This window comes from Astatotilapia calliptera, chromosome 18, assembly GCF_964374335.1.
Source record: "Astatotilapia calliptera chromosome 18, fAstCal68.1, whole genome shotgun sequence".
Classification (NCBI taxonomy): Eukaryota; Metazoa; Chordata; class Actinopteri; order Cichliformes; family Cichlidae; genus Astatotilapia; species Astatotilapia calliptera.
In genome coordinates, this window is record NC_137439.1 from 25,592,325 (window position 1) to 25,608,230 (window position 15,906).

A 15,906-nucleotide genomic window follows, 5' to 3' on the forward strand; every position below is an offset into this window, starting at 1 on the left:
ACAGCTCTTGAATCTTGAACTCATTATCCTGTTATCGGTTTCCTGATTGTGTTTGCATGACCTGCTTTGTGTGAGCAGTTTCTGAACAGGCTGCACATATTTATAGTATTTTTTTAATTAGCTGTATTTAACTCCCTATCGCCCCCTCAGGGTTGCTCGGGTGCGCTAATCAGCACAGTCGGTGCCTATTTTTAGGAACTCTCCTCTGTCAACACAATTATTTTCCAAATTTGCCTCTTGGGACCTGACAATAGCTTCTGATGACTAAAGTCAACAGTTAACTCCTCGCGGGACAATTCCCAGAAATGATGACTTGAGTCAAGCCGAGAACAAACAACCGGCTTCTGCTTACAGTCAAAGTAAACAGCTCCACACTTTATGTGACATATCCCACTTTTCTAATTTGCATTTGAACACAACTTCATATTTACAGCTTCAAATGGATACAGAAGTCGTTTTTTTCCTAAACTCAATTACTGCCAGACAGATGCAGACAGCTGGAACCGTTTTCTGGACGCTCCTAAATCCTGCTCTCCCTTTACAAGTTGCCTCGGAAACGGAGCATCTGTTTCTAGAACAGTTAATCCAGGCGACGTCGGATTTCAGGAACGAGGTGCAATAAATATGTATGCAGACAGTTTCCAGTGAGGCCAAGTAAAGGGAGCAGAGGGTGGCATGTTCATCACCTGTGCTGACTGCGTAATATCAAGTCAAATCCAGAGAGCCTAGTGTTTTGCGTTCTAAGTTTAAAAAAAAAATAAAACTTCAATTCAATATTCAAAAGGGAAGTTTTTAAAATATTTTTTATTCAAAATACAGCTGCAGGAAAGAAGAAATGGAAACAATTTAGCAATTTTAACCAAGAGGGGAGCATGAAGCAAGTGAGCCTTCCAGTCTGTGTGTGTAGTAGCTCCTTTGGGTTTTTTGTTATAGAAAAACTTTAAGGCAAAGAGTATATTAATGGAGGCGTATGCATCTCTTACTGATTAAAACATAATCCCTGCTTTCATTAAATGAAAGGTTAAAAATGTTTTGGCCTCAGTGCCGTCGATCTGACTGTGGCGTCAGACGGACGCCTGTTTCGGGAACCTTTTTATTTTAACACAGGAAAAACCACAAGGTTTCGACAGCACACTTGCTGCGTTGCTCAGTCTGAATGCAACGTTCTGCATTGTGGTTGACAGCTTCCCACCATAACTGATGGCAGTTAAAGTAAACCACCGCCCGCAGATACATTATGGCCTCCATTAACAGCTGTAGGTGCGAGATGATGCGCGAATAAACCGCTTCAACTAAAAACAAAATGTTTAAAAAAAAAAAAAGTAATTTAATTCATTCAATTCAATCAATTTAATTCATTAAACTTTTTACATAGAGAGTGAGAGTTGAAGTTCTGAAGTTTCACTTTGTTTTTCACACAAGCACAAACCAGACAGCAGAGTGATAGTAAAATATGCTCTGGAGATGTTTATGAGCGAACATCATCTTTAGATTCATATCACCTTTTTTGAAATATGCAGTCAAAGTGCAAAAGTCTGCTGCTGGTAGGATTTTCCATTAACTCGTAACTCGTTTCTTACATGCTGGCCACATTTATCATCCACATCATACATCCAGGGAAATTTGTTGTTGTTGTTTTTTTGTTTTTGTTTTTAAAACGAGCAAATAAGTTGTTTTTTTCCCCATATATGTCAAATTGTATCAGACAACGCTGAGTCACTGCTACAACTCTTTAAAACTTGAACCAGGTTTGGCTTGATTGCCAATCTTTGTGATGGTATGACACTGTTGTATCTGTTGAAGTGAGATACATGAATTACTATGTGCCGCTATGCCTCAGTCCCACAGATATGTACTGAACAGGGGGCACACAAAGGGTTTACAAACCACCTGACCTGAATATCTTTAGTATGGCGCGAAAAACACACGCAAGCACTTTGGAGAAATGCAAAGCAGGGGAAACAAACCTTTCAGTACTTCAAAAGGCTGGCTTGAGGTTTCCTCAGACCTTGTTTCCCTTTTACACAAACTCTCAAGTTCTTCACCAGCAACAGAGTGCAGTCTTCATTCTGATTTTAAAAAACCCAAACGAAAAACAAATAACACACATTTTTACAAATGTGAGTCAAATGTCTTTTTTTTCCCCCCAGTGCAAAAGTAGAGAGGAAGCGTCACAGGTCTGTTCGATTAGGTGTTTCACACATCATTGTCATCACCCAAATGAATCACTTCCGTTTTCACAGATAAGTCAGTCAATTTTAATAACCATGGCTCGTTTATTTAAGCCTCACATTTCACAGTAGGACAATGAGGATGTTGTCTTGTCATTTGCACCACTACTGAGTTTTAATTGCGGCGATGTGTGAACATTGAAGGACTTTTGAAACACTGTGCTGTGAATGAGAATCTATTGTTTGAACTCTAAACACACTGATCTCACACCCACAGTGACACAAATCGCCGGGTCTTGAACACAACACTTCAACGTGACTGTCCGACTGAAAGGACCGAGGTAATATTCTCAGCATGTGCTCATGATCTACAGTGTGACACATTCGCACTCACAGTCTGATGATACGCACAAAGTGTTGAGTAATACTAGGAAAAGGCTGCTTTGCAGGGGTAGGTGTTGAAATAGTAGGGTTTACAAAGCAGAGCCATTTTCACAGCGGTGCAGTACAGATCCCCTAAGAATCCGGAGACCTGCTGCTTCACCTGAGGGTGCGTTGCTGCCTTCCAAACGGCGTGAATGTCTTCTATGTGTCCATGTGATGTCATCATCTTTGCGTAGATACATGGGTGATACGGCGCCTTGCCCTCTCCTGAGAAATAAGTGTGCTCCTGTGGTGACACACCCACGGTGTTGGCGCAGATGCCCATGAACACATCGTCTATGTAAATGGATGCGTTCAGCGTCAGCGTGGCGTGGTAGATTTTCTCCGCGACGTCACTGGAGACAACATACGCAGCCCCAGCTGTGTAGTCTGGGTAGGTCACCCAGGGGTACATCTCATAGGAAACGTAGTATTTGCTCTCCTTGTCGCGGATGGGCGGCGCGCCTCTGTGCACTCGACCGATCCAGAAGTCTTTAACACCTCTGCTACTCACGTCCTGCAGGTAGCTCACCAGGTTGGGCATGTGGACGAAGATGTCATCGTCAGCGGTCATGAGGAAGCGGGCGTGTGGGCAGCGGCTGTGCATCCAGTGGAACTGCATGATCAGCTTCAGGGTCAGGTTGTGGAAGGAGTCTAAAAAGTCTTGCTGGATCAAGTCGCCGTGGAGACGATTCTCCTGGATGAGCTGATCCTGAAAACCAACGCCACTCCTCTTGCTCCACAGAGGCTCCGTCTTCTTGGTCTGAACTGCTCCCAGAACGAACACCACCTTGACCGTCACCCCCAGGGTATTTTGGATGTAGGTCTCGTTCCCCCAGGTGGACCTGATGGCCGTTCGCCTTTCAATGTTCTCTGGCGACGTTTTGACAAAGAGGAGGAGGAGAACATCTTTCCCGACGCATTTATTGGGGTGGTCCATAAGGTACTGGAAGTTGCTGAACATTCTGGCTTGCTTTCGGGGGATGGTGAGGCTCTTGTTGATGTAGGTGAACCGGTTGACCAGGTAGCGATAGGAATAGGATTTGACGTGGCTGACGACGCCGTTGTCCAGCTGCTGCCAGCAGACCATCACCACAGAGAGCACAAGGCAGGTGGTCATCACCTGCACCAACTGGCATTTTCGAACACGGCGGAAATTCAGAAACATCCTGGAATGGGATCAACTAGTGGCTGCGGTCCCTGTCTGAGAGGAGGCGGCAGCGGAGCAGGTGTTGGTGCGTTCAGGGGGGGTAAGGTAATGGAGGTCGACAGTGTTGTTTGATTGCCTCAGAGCATCACTTGCTTGGTATTCCATCCTAGGCTCTCCAACATTCAGCAGGAGGCAGAGGCAGTGGTGAGACTCAGTGGGGGCTGCTGGGAAGTGTGATCCATCGGGGTGGGGGGAGAAAGCCACTCAGTCACTCAGCAGCAGACGACTCATTATTCGCCCACTTAATTTTTGGTTCTGCAAAGAGAGAGAGCGCATTTATAGTTTAATAAATATAAATTAATAATAATTTATATTATATATAAATTAAATATAAATTAAACTAAATATAGTTTAATTTAGAAAAAAAAATCTGTGTAAGGTGATTATAGGCAACTAGAACCACATTTAAAAACAACAACTAGATGTGAAAAATCATTTTAGTTAACTAAAATAAAAGTCCACTCTGGAAACTAACTGAAAATAAACTGAATTCAAAACTAAAATTTTAAATGAAATAAAAACTAATCAGAAAATGCAAAACTGTAATAAGGCTGCTTCCGTGCATTTCGACAGGAGGAAACGGAAACATTCAAAAGGCATAACGTCCTTCTTGGCGGCAAAGCATGGCAGATGCATCTCTCGTGTCAAATTCAAATTTCGCAAACATACTTTTTGCCCGCCATCACCCCGTGAACCCCACATGTACAAGTCCCAGAGTCGCACCATTAGCTGAAGAGCAGATTGTTTGTGGTCGATGGGAGATGGTGGTGTTGGTGGGGAATCTGGGGGTCATGGTGTGAGCGAAAAGAATGCAAAAGCCAACGCAGCAAATGTTGCAATGCAAGCTTGTATAATGGAGGGGTTTACTGTGCAGACCCAGTGAAATCGCTGAGAGTCATGGAAAACACTGATACAATGGACGGTGTCAGAATAGCTCAGCAGCACAATACAGAGTAACTCGCTTCCGTCAAGGCCTAGGCTAAAAGCGGGGGGGGGGGGGAGCTTTTTAAACATCACTGGGTGGCCTGTGCCTAATGGGGTCAGTGGCTCCGAATGGCTTTCGTTTCTCTCTGCCCAATAATGAAAAACGCTTCACAGAAACGCTTAACACTTCATCTAGTTTATTACTTTGCTGCCTGCGTGATGCGCTCCTTTTATTATTATTTTTCGCAGATATTTTATAAGAGGGAATGCATTCATGTCTTCATTACAAGCCTGCCAAAGGGAGGGTTCTTAACGGTGCGTGACATGTTAGCATGAATTTACAGGGTTTGTTTACCCGAATCACAATAGAATTAAAAACATGCTTCAGCCTTAATAACTGGGAGAGACATTATTGGGTATTTATTCTAAAGGTTTGAGATATCTGTTTATGGAGGGAGTTGCGCCTCCCTAGAGAGGGGATGACGTGCAACAATGCACAGCTAACAAAGGCAATGTTCTAACACGAGCTTTGAAGGCAGTGCCACAAACAAAAATCATTTCCATTTAGCGCTATCTGCATGTGCTGAGGTCAGAGCTTGTAGCTCTTTTTAGATGCGTGTGGAAATGAGGAACTATATGCAATGTTTACAGAAGGATAATATATCCTTCACATGCACAGAGTAAAGAAGAACATGTTGCATTTCTCATAAACGATGAACCAGTTAATCTGTTACACATTTATAGATAATCTTCAGGACTCCTGTGTTAGTTGAAACTGTGCACTTTTCTCTACACGGATGATTCTGCTACAGGATACAGTAGACAGACAGCAGCCTTAAGCCAGTTTCTCAACCTAATCTATCCCCCTTGTATGAATAGTCTTGTAGCACAGAAGCAAAATGAGAAGGAGATGGGGGCCAACTGTGACCTGAATGATTATTCTAGCACTTACCGGCAAAAGAAAGTTTCACCGTATGAATCCAGCGACAGCCTCCTCTCCTATACTGAACTTCCTTCTTGACTGCACGGTGCGTCTCTGCTGTCTGACGTTGACCCCTCCTTCAGATGACAAGAGGCAAAAGACTCAACAGAGGCTGGCATCAGTCTTCTGTGAAGTAGTCAAACCACCTGTGGGAGGATCCGAATGAGAATGTGTGTAGGAATTTTTTTCCTGTTTTTCCTGTTCCCTCTCTTGGTCTGTGTGTGCAGTGCAGACTTCTGCTTGTTTCTGAATGAACCATCTCTGCTCTTGCGCCCTCCCTTTTTTTGCACTGCAGGCAGTTTTCGGTAGGTTGGTAGTGCAGGAAGGACAATAAGAGTAAGCCTGCTCCGACAAACATTACTTTCAAGTTCACAAGCAAACTCCCTGCACACGTCACGCACACACACCTTTGGATTTTCTGAACCTGTAGGAACCAATCGGTATCTGAAGATAAATGCACTATAAACACACTGCATCCTGTATACTAGCCAACATCATTGGTCCCTTTGTCTAACACCAGGAAAGGACTACCTTCAAAAGAGTGTTAATGCAAAATGTGCAGGCAATCAGTGACAGGCAACATAATCAACGTACTGACAGCTCTGACTATAAAAAGCCCACACTTTATCCATTCAGTGTTCACACCAAAGCCTCAGTATCACAACCCTTTTTATTTATTTAGCTTTATTATGAAATGTAGCAGCCTCCACTCCATTAAAACAGGAAATATGAAATCCTAAAGCGGCGTGCCCTGAATTTCACCTGAGAGCCGGTGCGTTGGATGTCTAAAAATATACAAAATGACCTGATTAGACAGAAATGTTTGTCAGGAGGTTACAGAAGTGAAAGACTACACTATGATGCATCAGGTTCTGCACAGCATATGACTAACTGTATTGGGAAAGTGTGAGGAAAAAGTTGTGCTCGGGGTTGGCTTCCCACTCGCACACTCACAGTAATGCTCACATGCTTATTTGATCAGCAGGCACACAAAAGGATCTCAGATCACTGGGACAGTTTTTAATTATGGGAAAGCCATAAAACCACTTACAGGTGTCATTAATTTACTTTATTAACATTTAACACATCCTGCATTGAATCGGGAGCAGAAACTGGCCACGATCAGGTGCTTCCCTTTAAGTAATGCATGTCTCTTTCTAGAATCCTGCAGAGAGCACCTGCTCAAGACCGCTTTATGGTAAAATTATGTTCTTTCCACTGACGGATTATGGACCCAACAGCGCTCACTGAAATCTTCAGTAGTTTATAAATTCTTCTGTAACCAGTGACATCAATATGTTTAGCAACAATAAAGTGTCGCAAAAGCTCATTGGTTTTCCCCGTCACAAGATGTTTTTTTGTGTAACACCTTGGTAATGAGCCATCTAGCACTTAAAAACCGACTGATACTGAAAGTAATAAATTCCTAAATTGGATTAGATCACAGGTGTCGGACTCCAGGCCTCGAGGGCCGGTGTCCTGCAGGTTTTAGATGTGTCCTTGATCCAACGCAGCTGATTTAAATGGCTAAATGACCTCCTCAACATGTCCTGAAGTTCTCTAGAGGCTGGTACTGAACTAATCATTTGATTCAGGTGTGTTGACCCAGGGTGAGATCTAAAACCTGCAGGACACCAGCCCTCGAGGCCTGAAGTTTGAGACCCCTGGATTAGATCTTCAACTGGAACACTAGTGACACCAACAGCACCCTCTGTGATGCCTCCAGCTACCAAGTTGATACTGCATAGCTGCAGACAGGCAGACATACAGCCCCTCCTCTCAGCAGTAGCTTAAATAGTTAATATTCACAACACTAAACAAAGAAAGCTCCCATTTCAACAACACTGCAGTACTGAACATTTACGGTGCTTGTTTTCGGCACCTCTATGCTCCAACATGTGGCGGTGCGCGGTGGGCATACCTTCTGCTATCCCAGTGCCTGTGTGAAGGATATTACTCTGACCGCTCTGCAGCTGTTGGAAACCCACCACAAAGCCTCAGCAACAGTTGTTCATGTCAGTACTACTGGCTTAAACCATCGTCAGAGATCCTCAAACAAGACTTACACCTCGTGTGCAGTCTGCTGGATACCGGAAAGCAATAAATCAGCTCCGGGTTACTGACCCGCCTGTACTGTTTTGATGACGTAAAAGTCAGCCGCCAGCGTGAAGGCATGTTTCTGCATGTTTAGCTCAACAGCTATTGGAAAAATAAAGACATTCCATTTGTCAATACGAGCATTCTTCAACTGCCTTGAAACACTTGTTGACCAATCAACAATCGGAAGTCGCTTACGTCATCCACTTCCAGCAATTTGCAGTCTCGATCTTGGAGAACTGCACTGGAGCACATCTCAGCTGGGTGAAAACCCTGCTCTGCCCTCTGTCTGACTGAAAAGTGTACGTGGATGGACGCATTTGCTGGACCATAAATTGTGCTCGAGTCTATCAGGTCAGCTGATGCTGTTACCAGTTTTAAATGATTGCTGAAAGCTTGTTTTCAGAGGTTAGCTTTCCTCCCAGGGATTTCCTCCATAATTTTAACCCTTTAAATACCAGTTAACTCACATAATTTGTATGATTTATATAGGGATAAAAGCATAAAATCCACATTTTTTTCTAAATAATACATGCAAACTGATTTATTTTCTAACCATGATGGAGGTTAGATGTGTAGCAATAATTAAAAGTATCAATGAGTTTTATGCATCTTTGTTTTTTTGTGCAGTGACAGAAAAATAAAAAAAAACTCCCTCTCAGCTTGTTCGTGGCCAAAAATGGCCGCCCCCTGTTTATGTTTACAAAATACTATAAAATTAATATATATTAAAACACTTTCCTACTTTCGTTGACTTGATTTTTTAAATAAGCATCGCTTCTAGTCATAAAAACCAAAATACAATTCAAATTCAGATATTATACCCTTTGAATACCAGTCGGATTATGTATTATTGCTACGCTTTTGGTGGAAAATAGTAATAAAGTTGACATTTTTTAGCATATGAATGGTGAAACCTAATATTTTTTTTATCATCATTGCAGGTCAGTAACAGTAACAATGATTTATTTTTACTTTATTTATTTATCTTTTCTTTGGGGGTTTGGGGGAGGGGGGGGGGGGTGAATGGACAAAAAGAAAATCACACATGGTGTGTTAGTGGCCAGAAAGGCAATTTAATGACCAAATAACCACTGAAATGACCAATAAAATGATCAAAATTTATATTCCAGTGTGAGCTTCTGTGTGCATCCTCATTAGCAGCAAGATGTACTAACCACATTAGAGTGGTTTTTGTAGGCACACTTTCTACACCTGGTGCAAGGGGCTGCTGTTCCAGTCCTGGAGGTGCGCCTTTTGCACCTTCTTCTCATTTCGTTGGTGGGATGTGGGTCACACTCTGGTTCATACTACTGTATCTTGAGATCAATGGCAGAAGTGGCTGAGAATCAGGGACAAGGGTGTCTTGCAGTTGTTGAGGTCACCAGCATGTGTCCCTGATTCTCAGGATCACTCTTCATTTGTAGGTTGTAGAGGACTCCTCCACTTCAGTGAAGTTGTTTCCGGCGGGACAAAGGCATCGTATCCCAAGACATCCAGGAAATTGGAGAAAAGAGCCATCAGCCATCAGTTAGTTTTCTTTCTACAACTCGAGGTGCCAGCATCCTCTCTAAGTTATCCAAGCAATATTTGTGCCTATTGTAGTCCAGGATTGCTTCTTGCTTTCACGCATCCTTTATTCCCCATCACTGACTGCTGGTTCCTTGTGTGTTGCTGTCAAAATGCACATTCCTCCGTTGCTTTGGCATGTGGGATATTGCTGTGGTAGTTTTGGTGAAGCCAAAGACAGACAACAAAATCGTCCTCTGTTGCAACTGGAGGAGCTGGGGAGGAAGCTCTGGGTTGTTTCCCCTGTGCCAGTTTTCATCTGAGGGGCTCCTCTGCCAAGGTGCCCGAAGGAAAGACGTCGTCCTCGGAGCTCCTCCGTCAGTTGGAGTCTGAACCCCTTTCCTTTTTTTACTTCCTGAGAACTTCCAGTGTTGTCATTCAACATGCTATGTATTGCTTTATTCTGGTGTAGGCTTTATCTCTACTTCATCCATAATCCTCCAGTCCTCACACCTTGGCCTCCCGTGCAGGTTTGTAAGGGTGCACAGCAGCTAAAAGATCTCCTTTGTTATAAAAAGGTCAAAAGTAGATCTCAGGCTGCTAATGCAGGAAACTGCATACAGGGTGACTCCTGGTTTGATACCAGTGGGTACTGGATTGTAGAGCAGTCTCTCTTCAGTGGTGGGACCCACATGGTTTTCCTTTCATGAGGGATCCACTCAGTCACCGGCTCCTCGGTCTCAGAAAATGCTCCTATGTTCTTTTCCATCAGCTGCTCGACCTCCACCTCCATGCCCTCCAACCCCAATCCTCCCCCAAAGAAGAGGATTCAGGCACTGGCTAGTACTCATCATCAGTGGTGATGCAGTCAGCCTCTTTGGAGATTGTCCCCTCATCTTCTGGAGAGTAAGTTTCTTCCTCTTGGGCAGATGTCTTTTCTTCAAGGACAGAGGACTGCTTGGTGTCCTTGCTCTCTGACCAGATCATATAGGCAGTGCTTGAAGCAGTGATGACCTTCTTGCCATATAGCCAGAATAAATGATCTGGAAGCTGTTAGGCTTACTTACAACAACGTCTGCATCTGCATAAACTCCAGGACACGTTTACAAACAGTGTTTGTTGTTGTTTGCGCTGCAGCTGCAGTTTTGAACTCTGCAAAATGTCCTGTGATTGGGTTTTTTATTTTTGTTTTTGTTTCTAGAGTTAATAGTTTGGGTATGGTATCTTTTTATGAAAAATACAAGAGTAAAAGTGCTTTTAACATGTGCTTCAAAGCTGAGTTTGTCTGGGAACCTCAAAGCTCAATAGCCTGCATCCACAGAAATTCACTGCAGCCTATGTAATGTTTGATGCGTCATTATTTATTCCAGTCTATCTTGCAAATACATGTTTGTGCTGCAATGTCATGCACAAACACAACCTATTAGATCCTTAAGATCAAACCTATGTCAAAATTGTTTCATTATATTGGTCCATTGGAGTGTGGTAGGCCATCAAAGGCCGCTACCAGAAACTCGAAATATTACATGAAATCGTTTGCTTGGCCAAAAATGGGTAAATGATGTAATTTGTTAAAAAACATTAAAAACTACAATTTTCATGTGTTGAGTTTAGAATGAAAGAAATTTTACCTAAATCGCATGATATAGTACTATCAATAACAAGGAATCAAAAAAGGTGGTTATAATGGGTTTCAATTGGCCACAAATGGCCACGATAGAGTCAAGAGGAACAATTTGGTGTATAGTGAATATTATTGACATTATTAAGGAGCTGATGTTGAAAATTAAAAAAATCTGAAAAAAATACACACCTTTGGGAAGTTTCATTCCATTTGCATTAACAGAACAAATGATTTTTACAGTTATATGGCTTAAGTATTAAACTTCCTCTTTGTGCTTTCCTCATTTTAAGACATAATGACTAACTTTTAAAGAGACTCAGTCGATTACTAAGATTACTAATGTATAAATAAAACACTTTTTGAACAATGGAAAATGCAACAGAAAGCTAATTATTTACAAATCCCTCAAATCTTATTTAACTGGAAACAGCACAAAAGACAGACAAATGGATTTGCTAAATATGGGACGAATAAAATGTTTCTTGTCTCGTTTTGTTTTATGAACAATCTCATTTTAAAATATCAACAGACAAGTGTCTACTCTAAACGCAGGGGTCCCTCAGGGGCTGAAACTGACAACGATTCAGATGAGCGGAAGGAAATCTTCAAACACTTTGTGACGTTACATTTAAACTGTTGAAATAGTCACCACCTTTTGACAAGTCAAAATGTGGAGGTAACGGTTGTTGTTTCAAAACAAAGTGCCACGGCTGCTGTACTTGTGAAATCGCACTTCAGAATCACTTTTAGCAACAAGGAAGGAAATGATTTCTGTGGTGAGTATAGGGATGCTGAAAAGATGGTGCAGAAAACTGCGTCTGATCAGATGGAGAAAAAAATATGTGGGAGAGTGTATTGGTATAAAATGAAAAGTCTGGCACACAGATATAAGAATGTCGTGGATTACACCCGTGTGCACTAAACAGGATGTTTTATCACAAGATGGCAGATCAATTTGTTTTGCCAACTCAGCTAAACAAGCCGTTTTGTAGATGGTATAACTAACGTGGCAGTTTATCTTAAAACAACAACTGTAATCTGCACATTTTATATTCTCAAAATGATCACCAATATTTTTCTTTCTAAGTCTGTGAACCCCTGCCCTCTTTTATCAGAGACAAGACAGAAAGTGCACTCATATCTGAAAAGTAATCTACAAGAGAGGCTCTCAAACAATAGATATATGTATATTTTATGTAAGTTTCTGCAGTTCCTCTATGTCCCACTTGAAGCTAGCATAAAAACGAGTCAGCCCCCATAGACCTCATATGAAAAAAGGAAACGTTACAGTATTTAAAAGCATTATTACAACCTACAACCAAGAGAAAGCAACAACTTCAATGCTGAGGCTTAAAATGCAGCCACTGTGACACTGTACACTGAACAAAGCAATGCCATGCATTTCTGTTCCCTTCCCCAAACAATGATGATAAAAGCCCAACCATGATCGCAAGATAATTCCTAAAAAGGAACACACTTCAACACTCAACGGGAAAGCAGGATGCTTCACTGCTTGACTGAGTCACACTCATAATTAACACCGATTTAAACCGGCTACAAACGGACACTCTAAACGGTTCAAAGCATCCGAAACACTTGACTTTGTCTTTCCTGTTTTGTCTCTAAGTGTTTTTATGAATCTATGGGAAACACTTTGCTATCTCTTTATTGTGAAAAGATAACTGACACGGAACCAAAGTTTTATCGTTTCTCGCTCGCGCGCGCGCGAGTTCTTAAATATAAAACTACTTCTCTTCAAGTAGCAACAGAAGACGATGAGCTAGCTTAATGGCGATTACTTAATTAACCACTAAAATTAATTTAACCAAAGAAATTCTCAATATCTTGCAACTGAAATAAAGCATTAAATTCGTGTAATGTAAGTGGCTGTGCGTACCTTATAGTACGGTCAGAACTCCCCCAGCCGCTGCCGACTACTCCACGATCCTCACCGTTTAATTGATCGCACGGTAGCTGGAAGGAACCAAACGCCCTCTCGGAGCGAGGGGGGGCTAATTTGCATAGAAGCACACAGTCTGTTAAAAACCCGTCTGTTAAAAGTCTGTTTCTTGTCTATGCCTTGTTGAAACGGGTCATTCATTGTGAAACAGAGTTTATCAATGCCATAGATATCTAATCTTATAAACCAAAGGACTCTCATCACCCCACAAGAAAAGTAGTGACACCTGTAGCGACCAGGCATAAAAATCACCCAGCAATAATAACAATAGTAATAATGATTCCATAGCGACAACTGCTTTAGTTTAGTTAGCGTCAGATCCATCAGGATATCCAGGTCTCATGTTTCTGCCATGTGACGGGCTGAAGAAAACTAACAAAGCAAGTGTGAGAGGCCTCAAAACACAACTTTTATAAATAATAATAGCAAGTCCACACCACTTTCCCCTCCACTGAACACTACTAGTTTGAACGTCAGGCACAGATTATTATCCATGATCTATCAACTCTGATTCTATCAGTATAAACGCTCAACTGAATACATGCAAATTCTAATGACAGTTAAAAGTGCTGTCTTTAGGGCATGACAAGTAACCATGTTGATCTGTCTATCTAAAAGATGGATCAGTTTTAAGTGACATTCATGCCACTTAAAACCCCCAACGTAAACTGGATGTAGTTAATCTAGTTTCATAGCAATCTGACTGTAAGATATTATCTGTGAGACTCAAAATGTTTAACAGGAACTGAAGTTTTGTTTGTCGCTTACAGCTATTTCTAAGAATCTTTCCTTTATTTTTTAGTTTTCGTGTATATGGGGCTTAAAGCATGCCAGCTTTCATGTCTCATTGACTCGCTACCTAGAAAAAGATCAGGTTACAATCATTCATCTGCTGGAACAGAATAAAGTGAATGTGAGTTTACAAGGAGTGGACTGAGGCCAGTGTTGGTGTTTTCTGTGTTATCAGCTTTGACATGACTTCAAATATCTGTCACATTATTTAACCCAAAGTCCAGGAGTGTGTCTGTAAACATATTATGACACATGAATGTCAGTCAAGATTTGAGCTGATATTACAAATATGTGACGCTAAAAATGGATCACTATGTTTCTTGGACTTTTCTATTGGTCTGAGTGCTGTCAGACAAATCTTTCAACTCTTTAACTCTGGAAAGCTGAAGAAAAAGAAGTAACCCTACTGAGCTGTTTGTGCCACGTCTCAGACATCCTCATAGAACAAGATGACTGAGTTTCCATACGAAGTTGGCGAGGGTGGTCTCTATGCAGCTACCCTCGGGAAAACCCAGAAACCACATCTTTATAGATATATACTGAGGCGTCAAAACTCGTCATTAAGGGTACGGGGGTCGTCTTTATGTGTAAAAGTATACTGTCAAAAAGAATATGCTAGTTCTAGTCAATAACGACCACTGATCACTCTCAAGTGGTTAACAGGCCTTGTTAATTTAAAACACGTGGTATATTTCAGCTTCAATGTACGCTGTTCAGCCCGTGTGTATTAGAGAAAAACCAAAAAATTCAAACTTGTGTGACCAGTTGTTGCTTTTCAAGAATGTATTCTGTTTCCAGCCTGAAAAAAAGAACAGTTTGAAAAAGTAAAAGTTCACCATGACATCCACACGCATTATAGTGGCAAATAACCTCACCACAAACATCACAGGCGAGAGATCGCACGGCTCTGCCTTCGCCTATACCACATACATTGTTTCCTTTACTATAACTTCTTAAGCACCACGCCCCCAGGTACGGGGGCGAAAGGGAGATCGCATTGGTGCTTAACAAGAAATATTGAAGCAATGGAATATTGCTTCACCTTCGCAAGAGCTGACTTTTCAGTCCTATGAAACAAAGTGAAGTGAGAGTTGTCGCTTTGTTCATAGAAATACCAATGCATTTCAATAAATAAATTTTCATATATTTCCTTTGTTCGGAACATGTTATATAATAAATAAATGTTATATAATACTTTTGTCTTCATTTCGGCTTATGACTATTCTACAAAAGGAGTATTAGGAAGAATTAAGATTAAGAAAACACATTAAGAAAACAAATAGAATTGATTTAGAGAATAAAGTCAAAAGGAGGTAACGGTTGTTGTTTCAAGACAAAGTGCCACGGCTGCTATACTCTCAGAGTTTGTGAAATCGTATTTCAGAATCACTTTTAGTAACAAGGAAGGAAATGATTTCTGTGGTGATAAGTATAGGGATGCTGAAAAGATGGTGCAGAAAGCTGCGTCTGATCAGATGGAAAAAGCATATAAACCTGGGAGAGTGTATTTGTATAAAATGAAAAGGCTTTATTCTCAAAACGATCAACAAAAGTCTTCTTTCTAAATGTGGCCCTAACACTCTGTCAGACTGTTCTCAGAGAGCTGTGCTGAAGCATATTCACAGGATATTGAAAGGAAGGGAAAACCGTGTTAGGAAAAGGGAAAATCACAGCCCCGAGAGGAATCTCAGGAACCTGAGAGTACTTCACAAGGAGTGGACTGAGGCCAGTGTTGGTGCTTGGAGAACCACCATGCGCAGACGTTGCTACAACTGTCACTTTACTAATATGAGCACGCACTTGAAGCAGAGACATCAGAAGTGTTTTACCTGATGTAAGAAAAATAAAAGAAGTGTTTGCCCAGTGGTCAAAAGGAAATCCAGGTCTTAAAGTCTGGAGTCATATTAAGTCCAGTCTGTGGGGATTTTAGGTGCCGTGTGATCAACTGGTGCTGGTCACAATTGGTCTGTTGTGTTTTATCGAGTCCAAAGTCAACGCCATTTCAGAGCACTTCATAGGAAATAAACGAATACATTTTTTATGGAGATTTCCTTTTACAGCGGGACTTTGCACTGGCCCACAGTGCCAAAAATGGCAACCATGTTCTTACCTTTCCAGTGGTCATAACCAGCCAACTCCCATGAGCTCCAGCCAAGTACTGAGTGCATGAATTAACATGTTTTGTTATGTTTGACATTTCTATATGGAAATTGG

The 15,906-nt window shown here is 41.6% G+C and overlaps 1 protein-coding gene across 5 annotated transcripts; it reads right to left on the reverse strand.

The window, feature by feature from the left end:
* Nucleotides 1-786: 786 nt before the first annotated feature.
* b3gnt5b (UDP-GlcNAc:betaGal beta-1,3-N-acetylglucosaminyltransferase 5b) lies at nt 787-13,405 on the reverse strand. Of its 5 annotated transcripts, none has more exons than XM_026149782.2 (3): nt 12,838-13,405; nt 5,681-5,787; nt 787-4,059 (listed from the first exon to the last, which is right to left on the reverse strand). In XM_026149782.2, the coding sequence occupies exon 3, from the start codon at nt 3,760-3,762 to the stop codon at nt 2,599-2,601; it is 1,164 nt and encodes a 387-aa protein (XP_026005567.1). In that variant the 5' UTR covers nt 3,763-4,059; nt 5,681-5,787; nt 12,838-13,405; the 3' UTR covers nt 787-2,598. The 5 variants fall into 5 exon arrangements, with proteins under 5 accessions (XP_026005567.1, XP_026005566.1, XP_080148660.1 ...); XM_026149781.2 differs by having other exon boundaries at nt 5,681-5,856; XM_080292534.1 differs by lacking the exon at nt 12,838-13,405 and adding an exon at nt 7,632-7,783 and having other exon boundaries at nt 5,681-5,856.
* Between the last annotated feature and the right edge of the window lie 2,501 nt (nt 13,406-15,906).

Bases quoted from the DNA above. Each gene is read 5' to 3' on its own strand.
- b3gnt5b (XM_026149782.2), bottom strand. From the start codon at position 3,762: ATGTTTCTGAATTTCCGCCGTGTTCGAAAATGCCAGTTGGTGCAGGTG.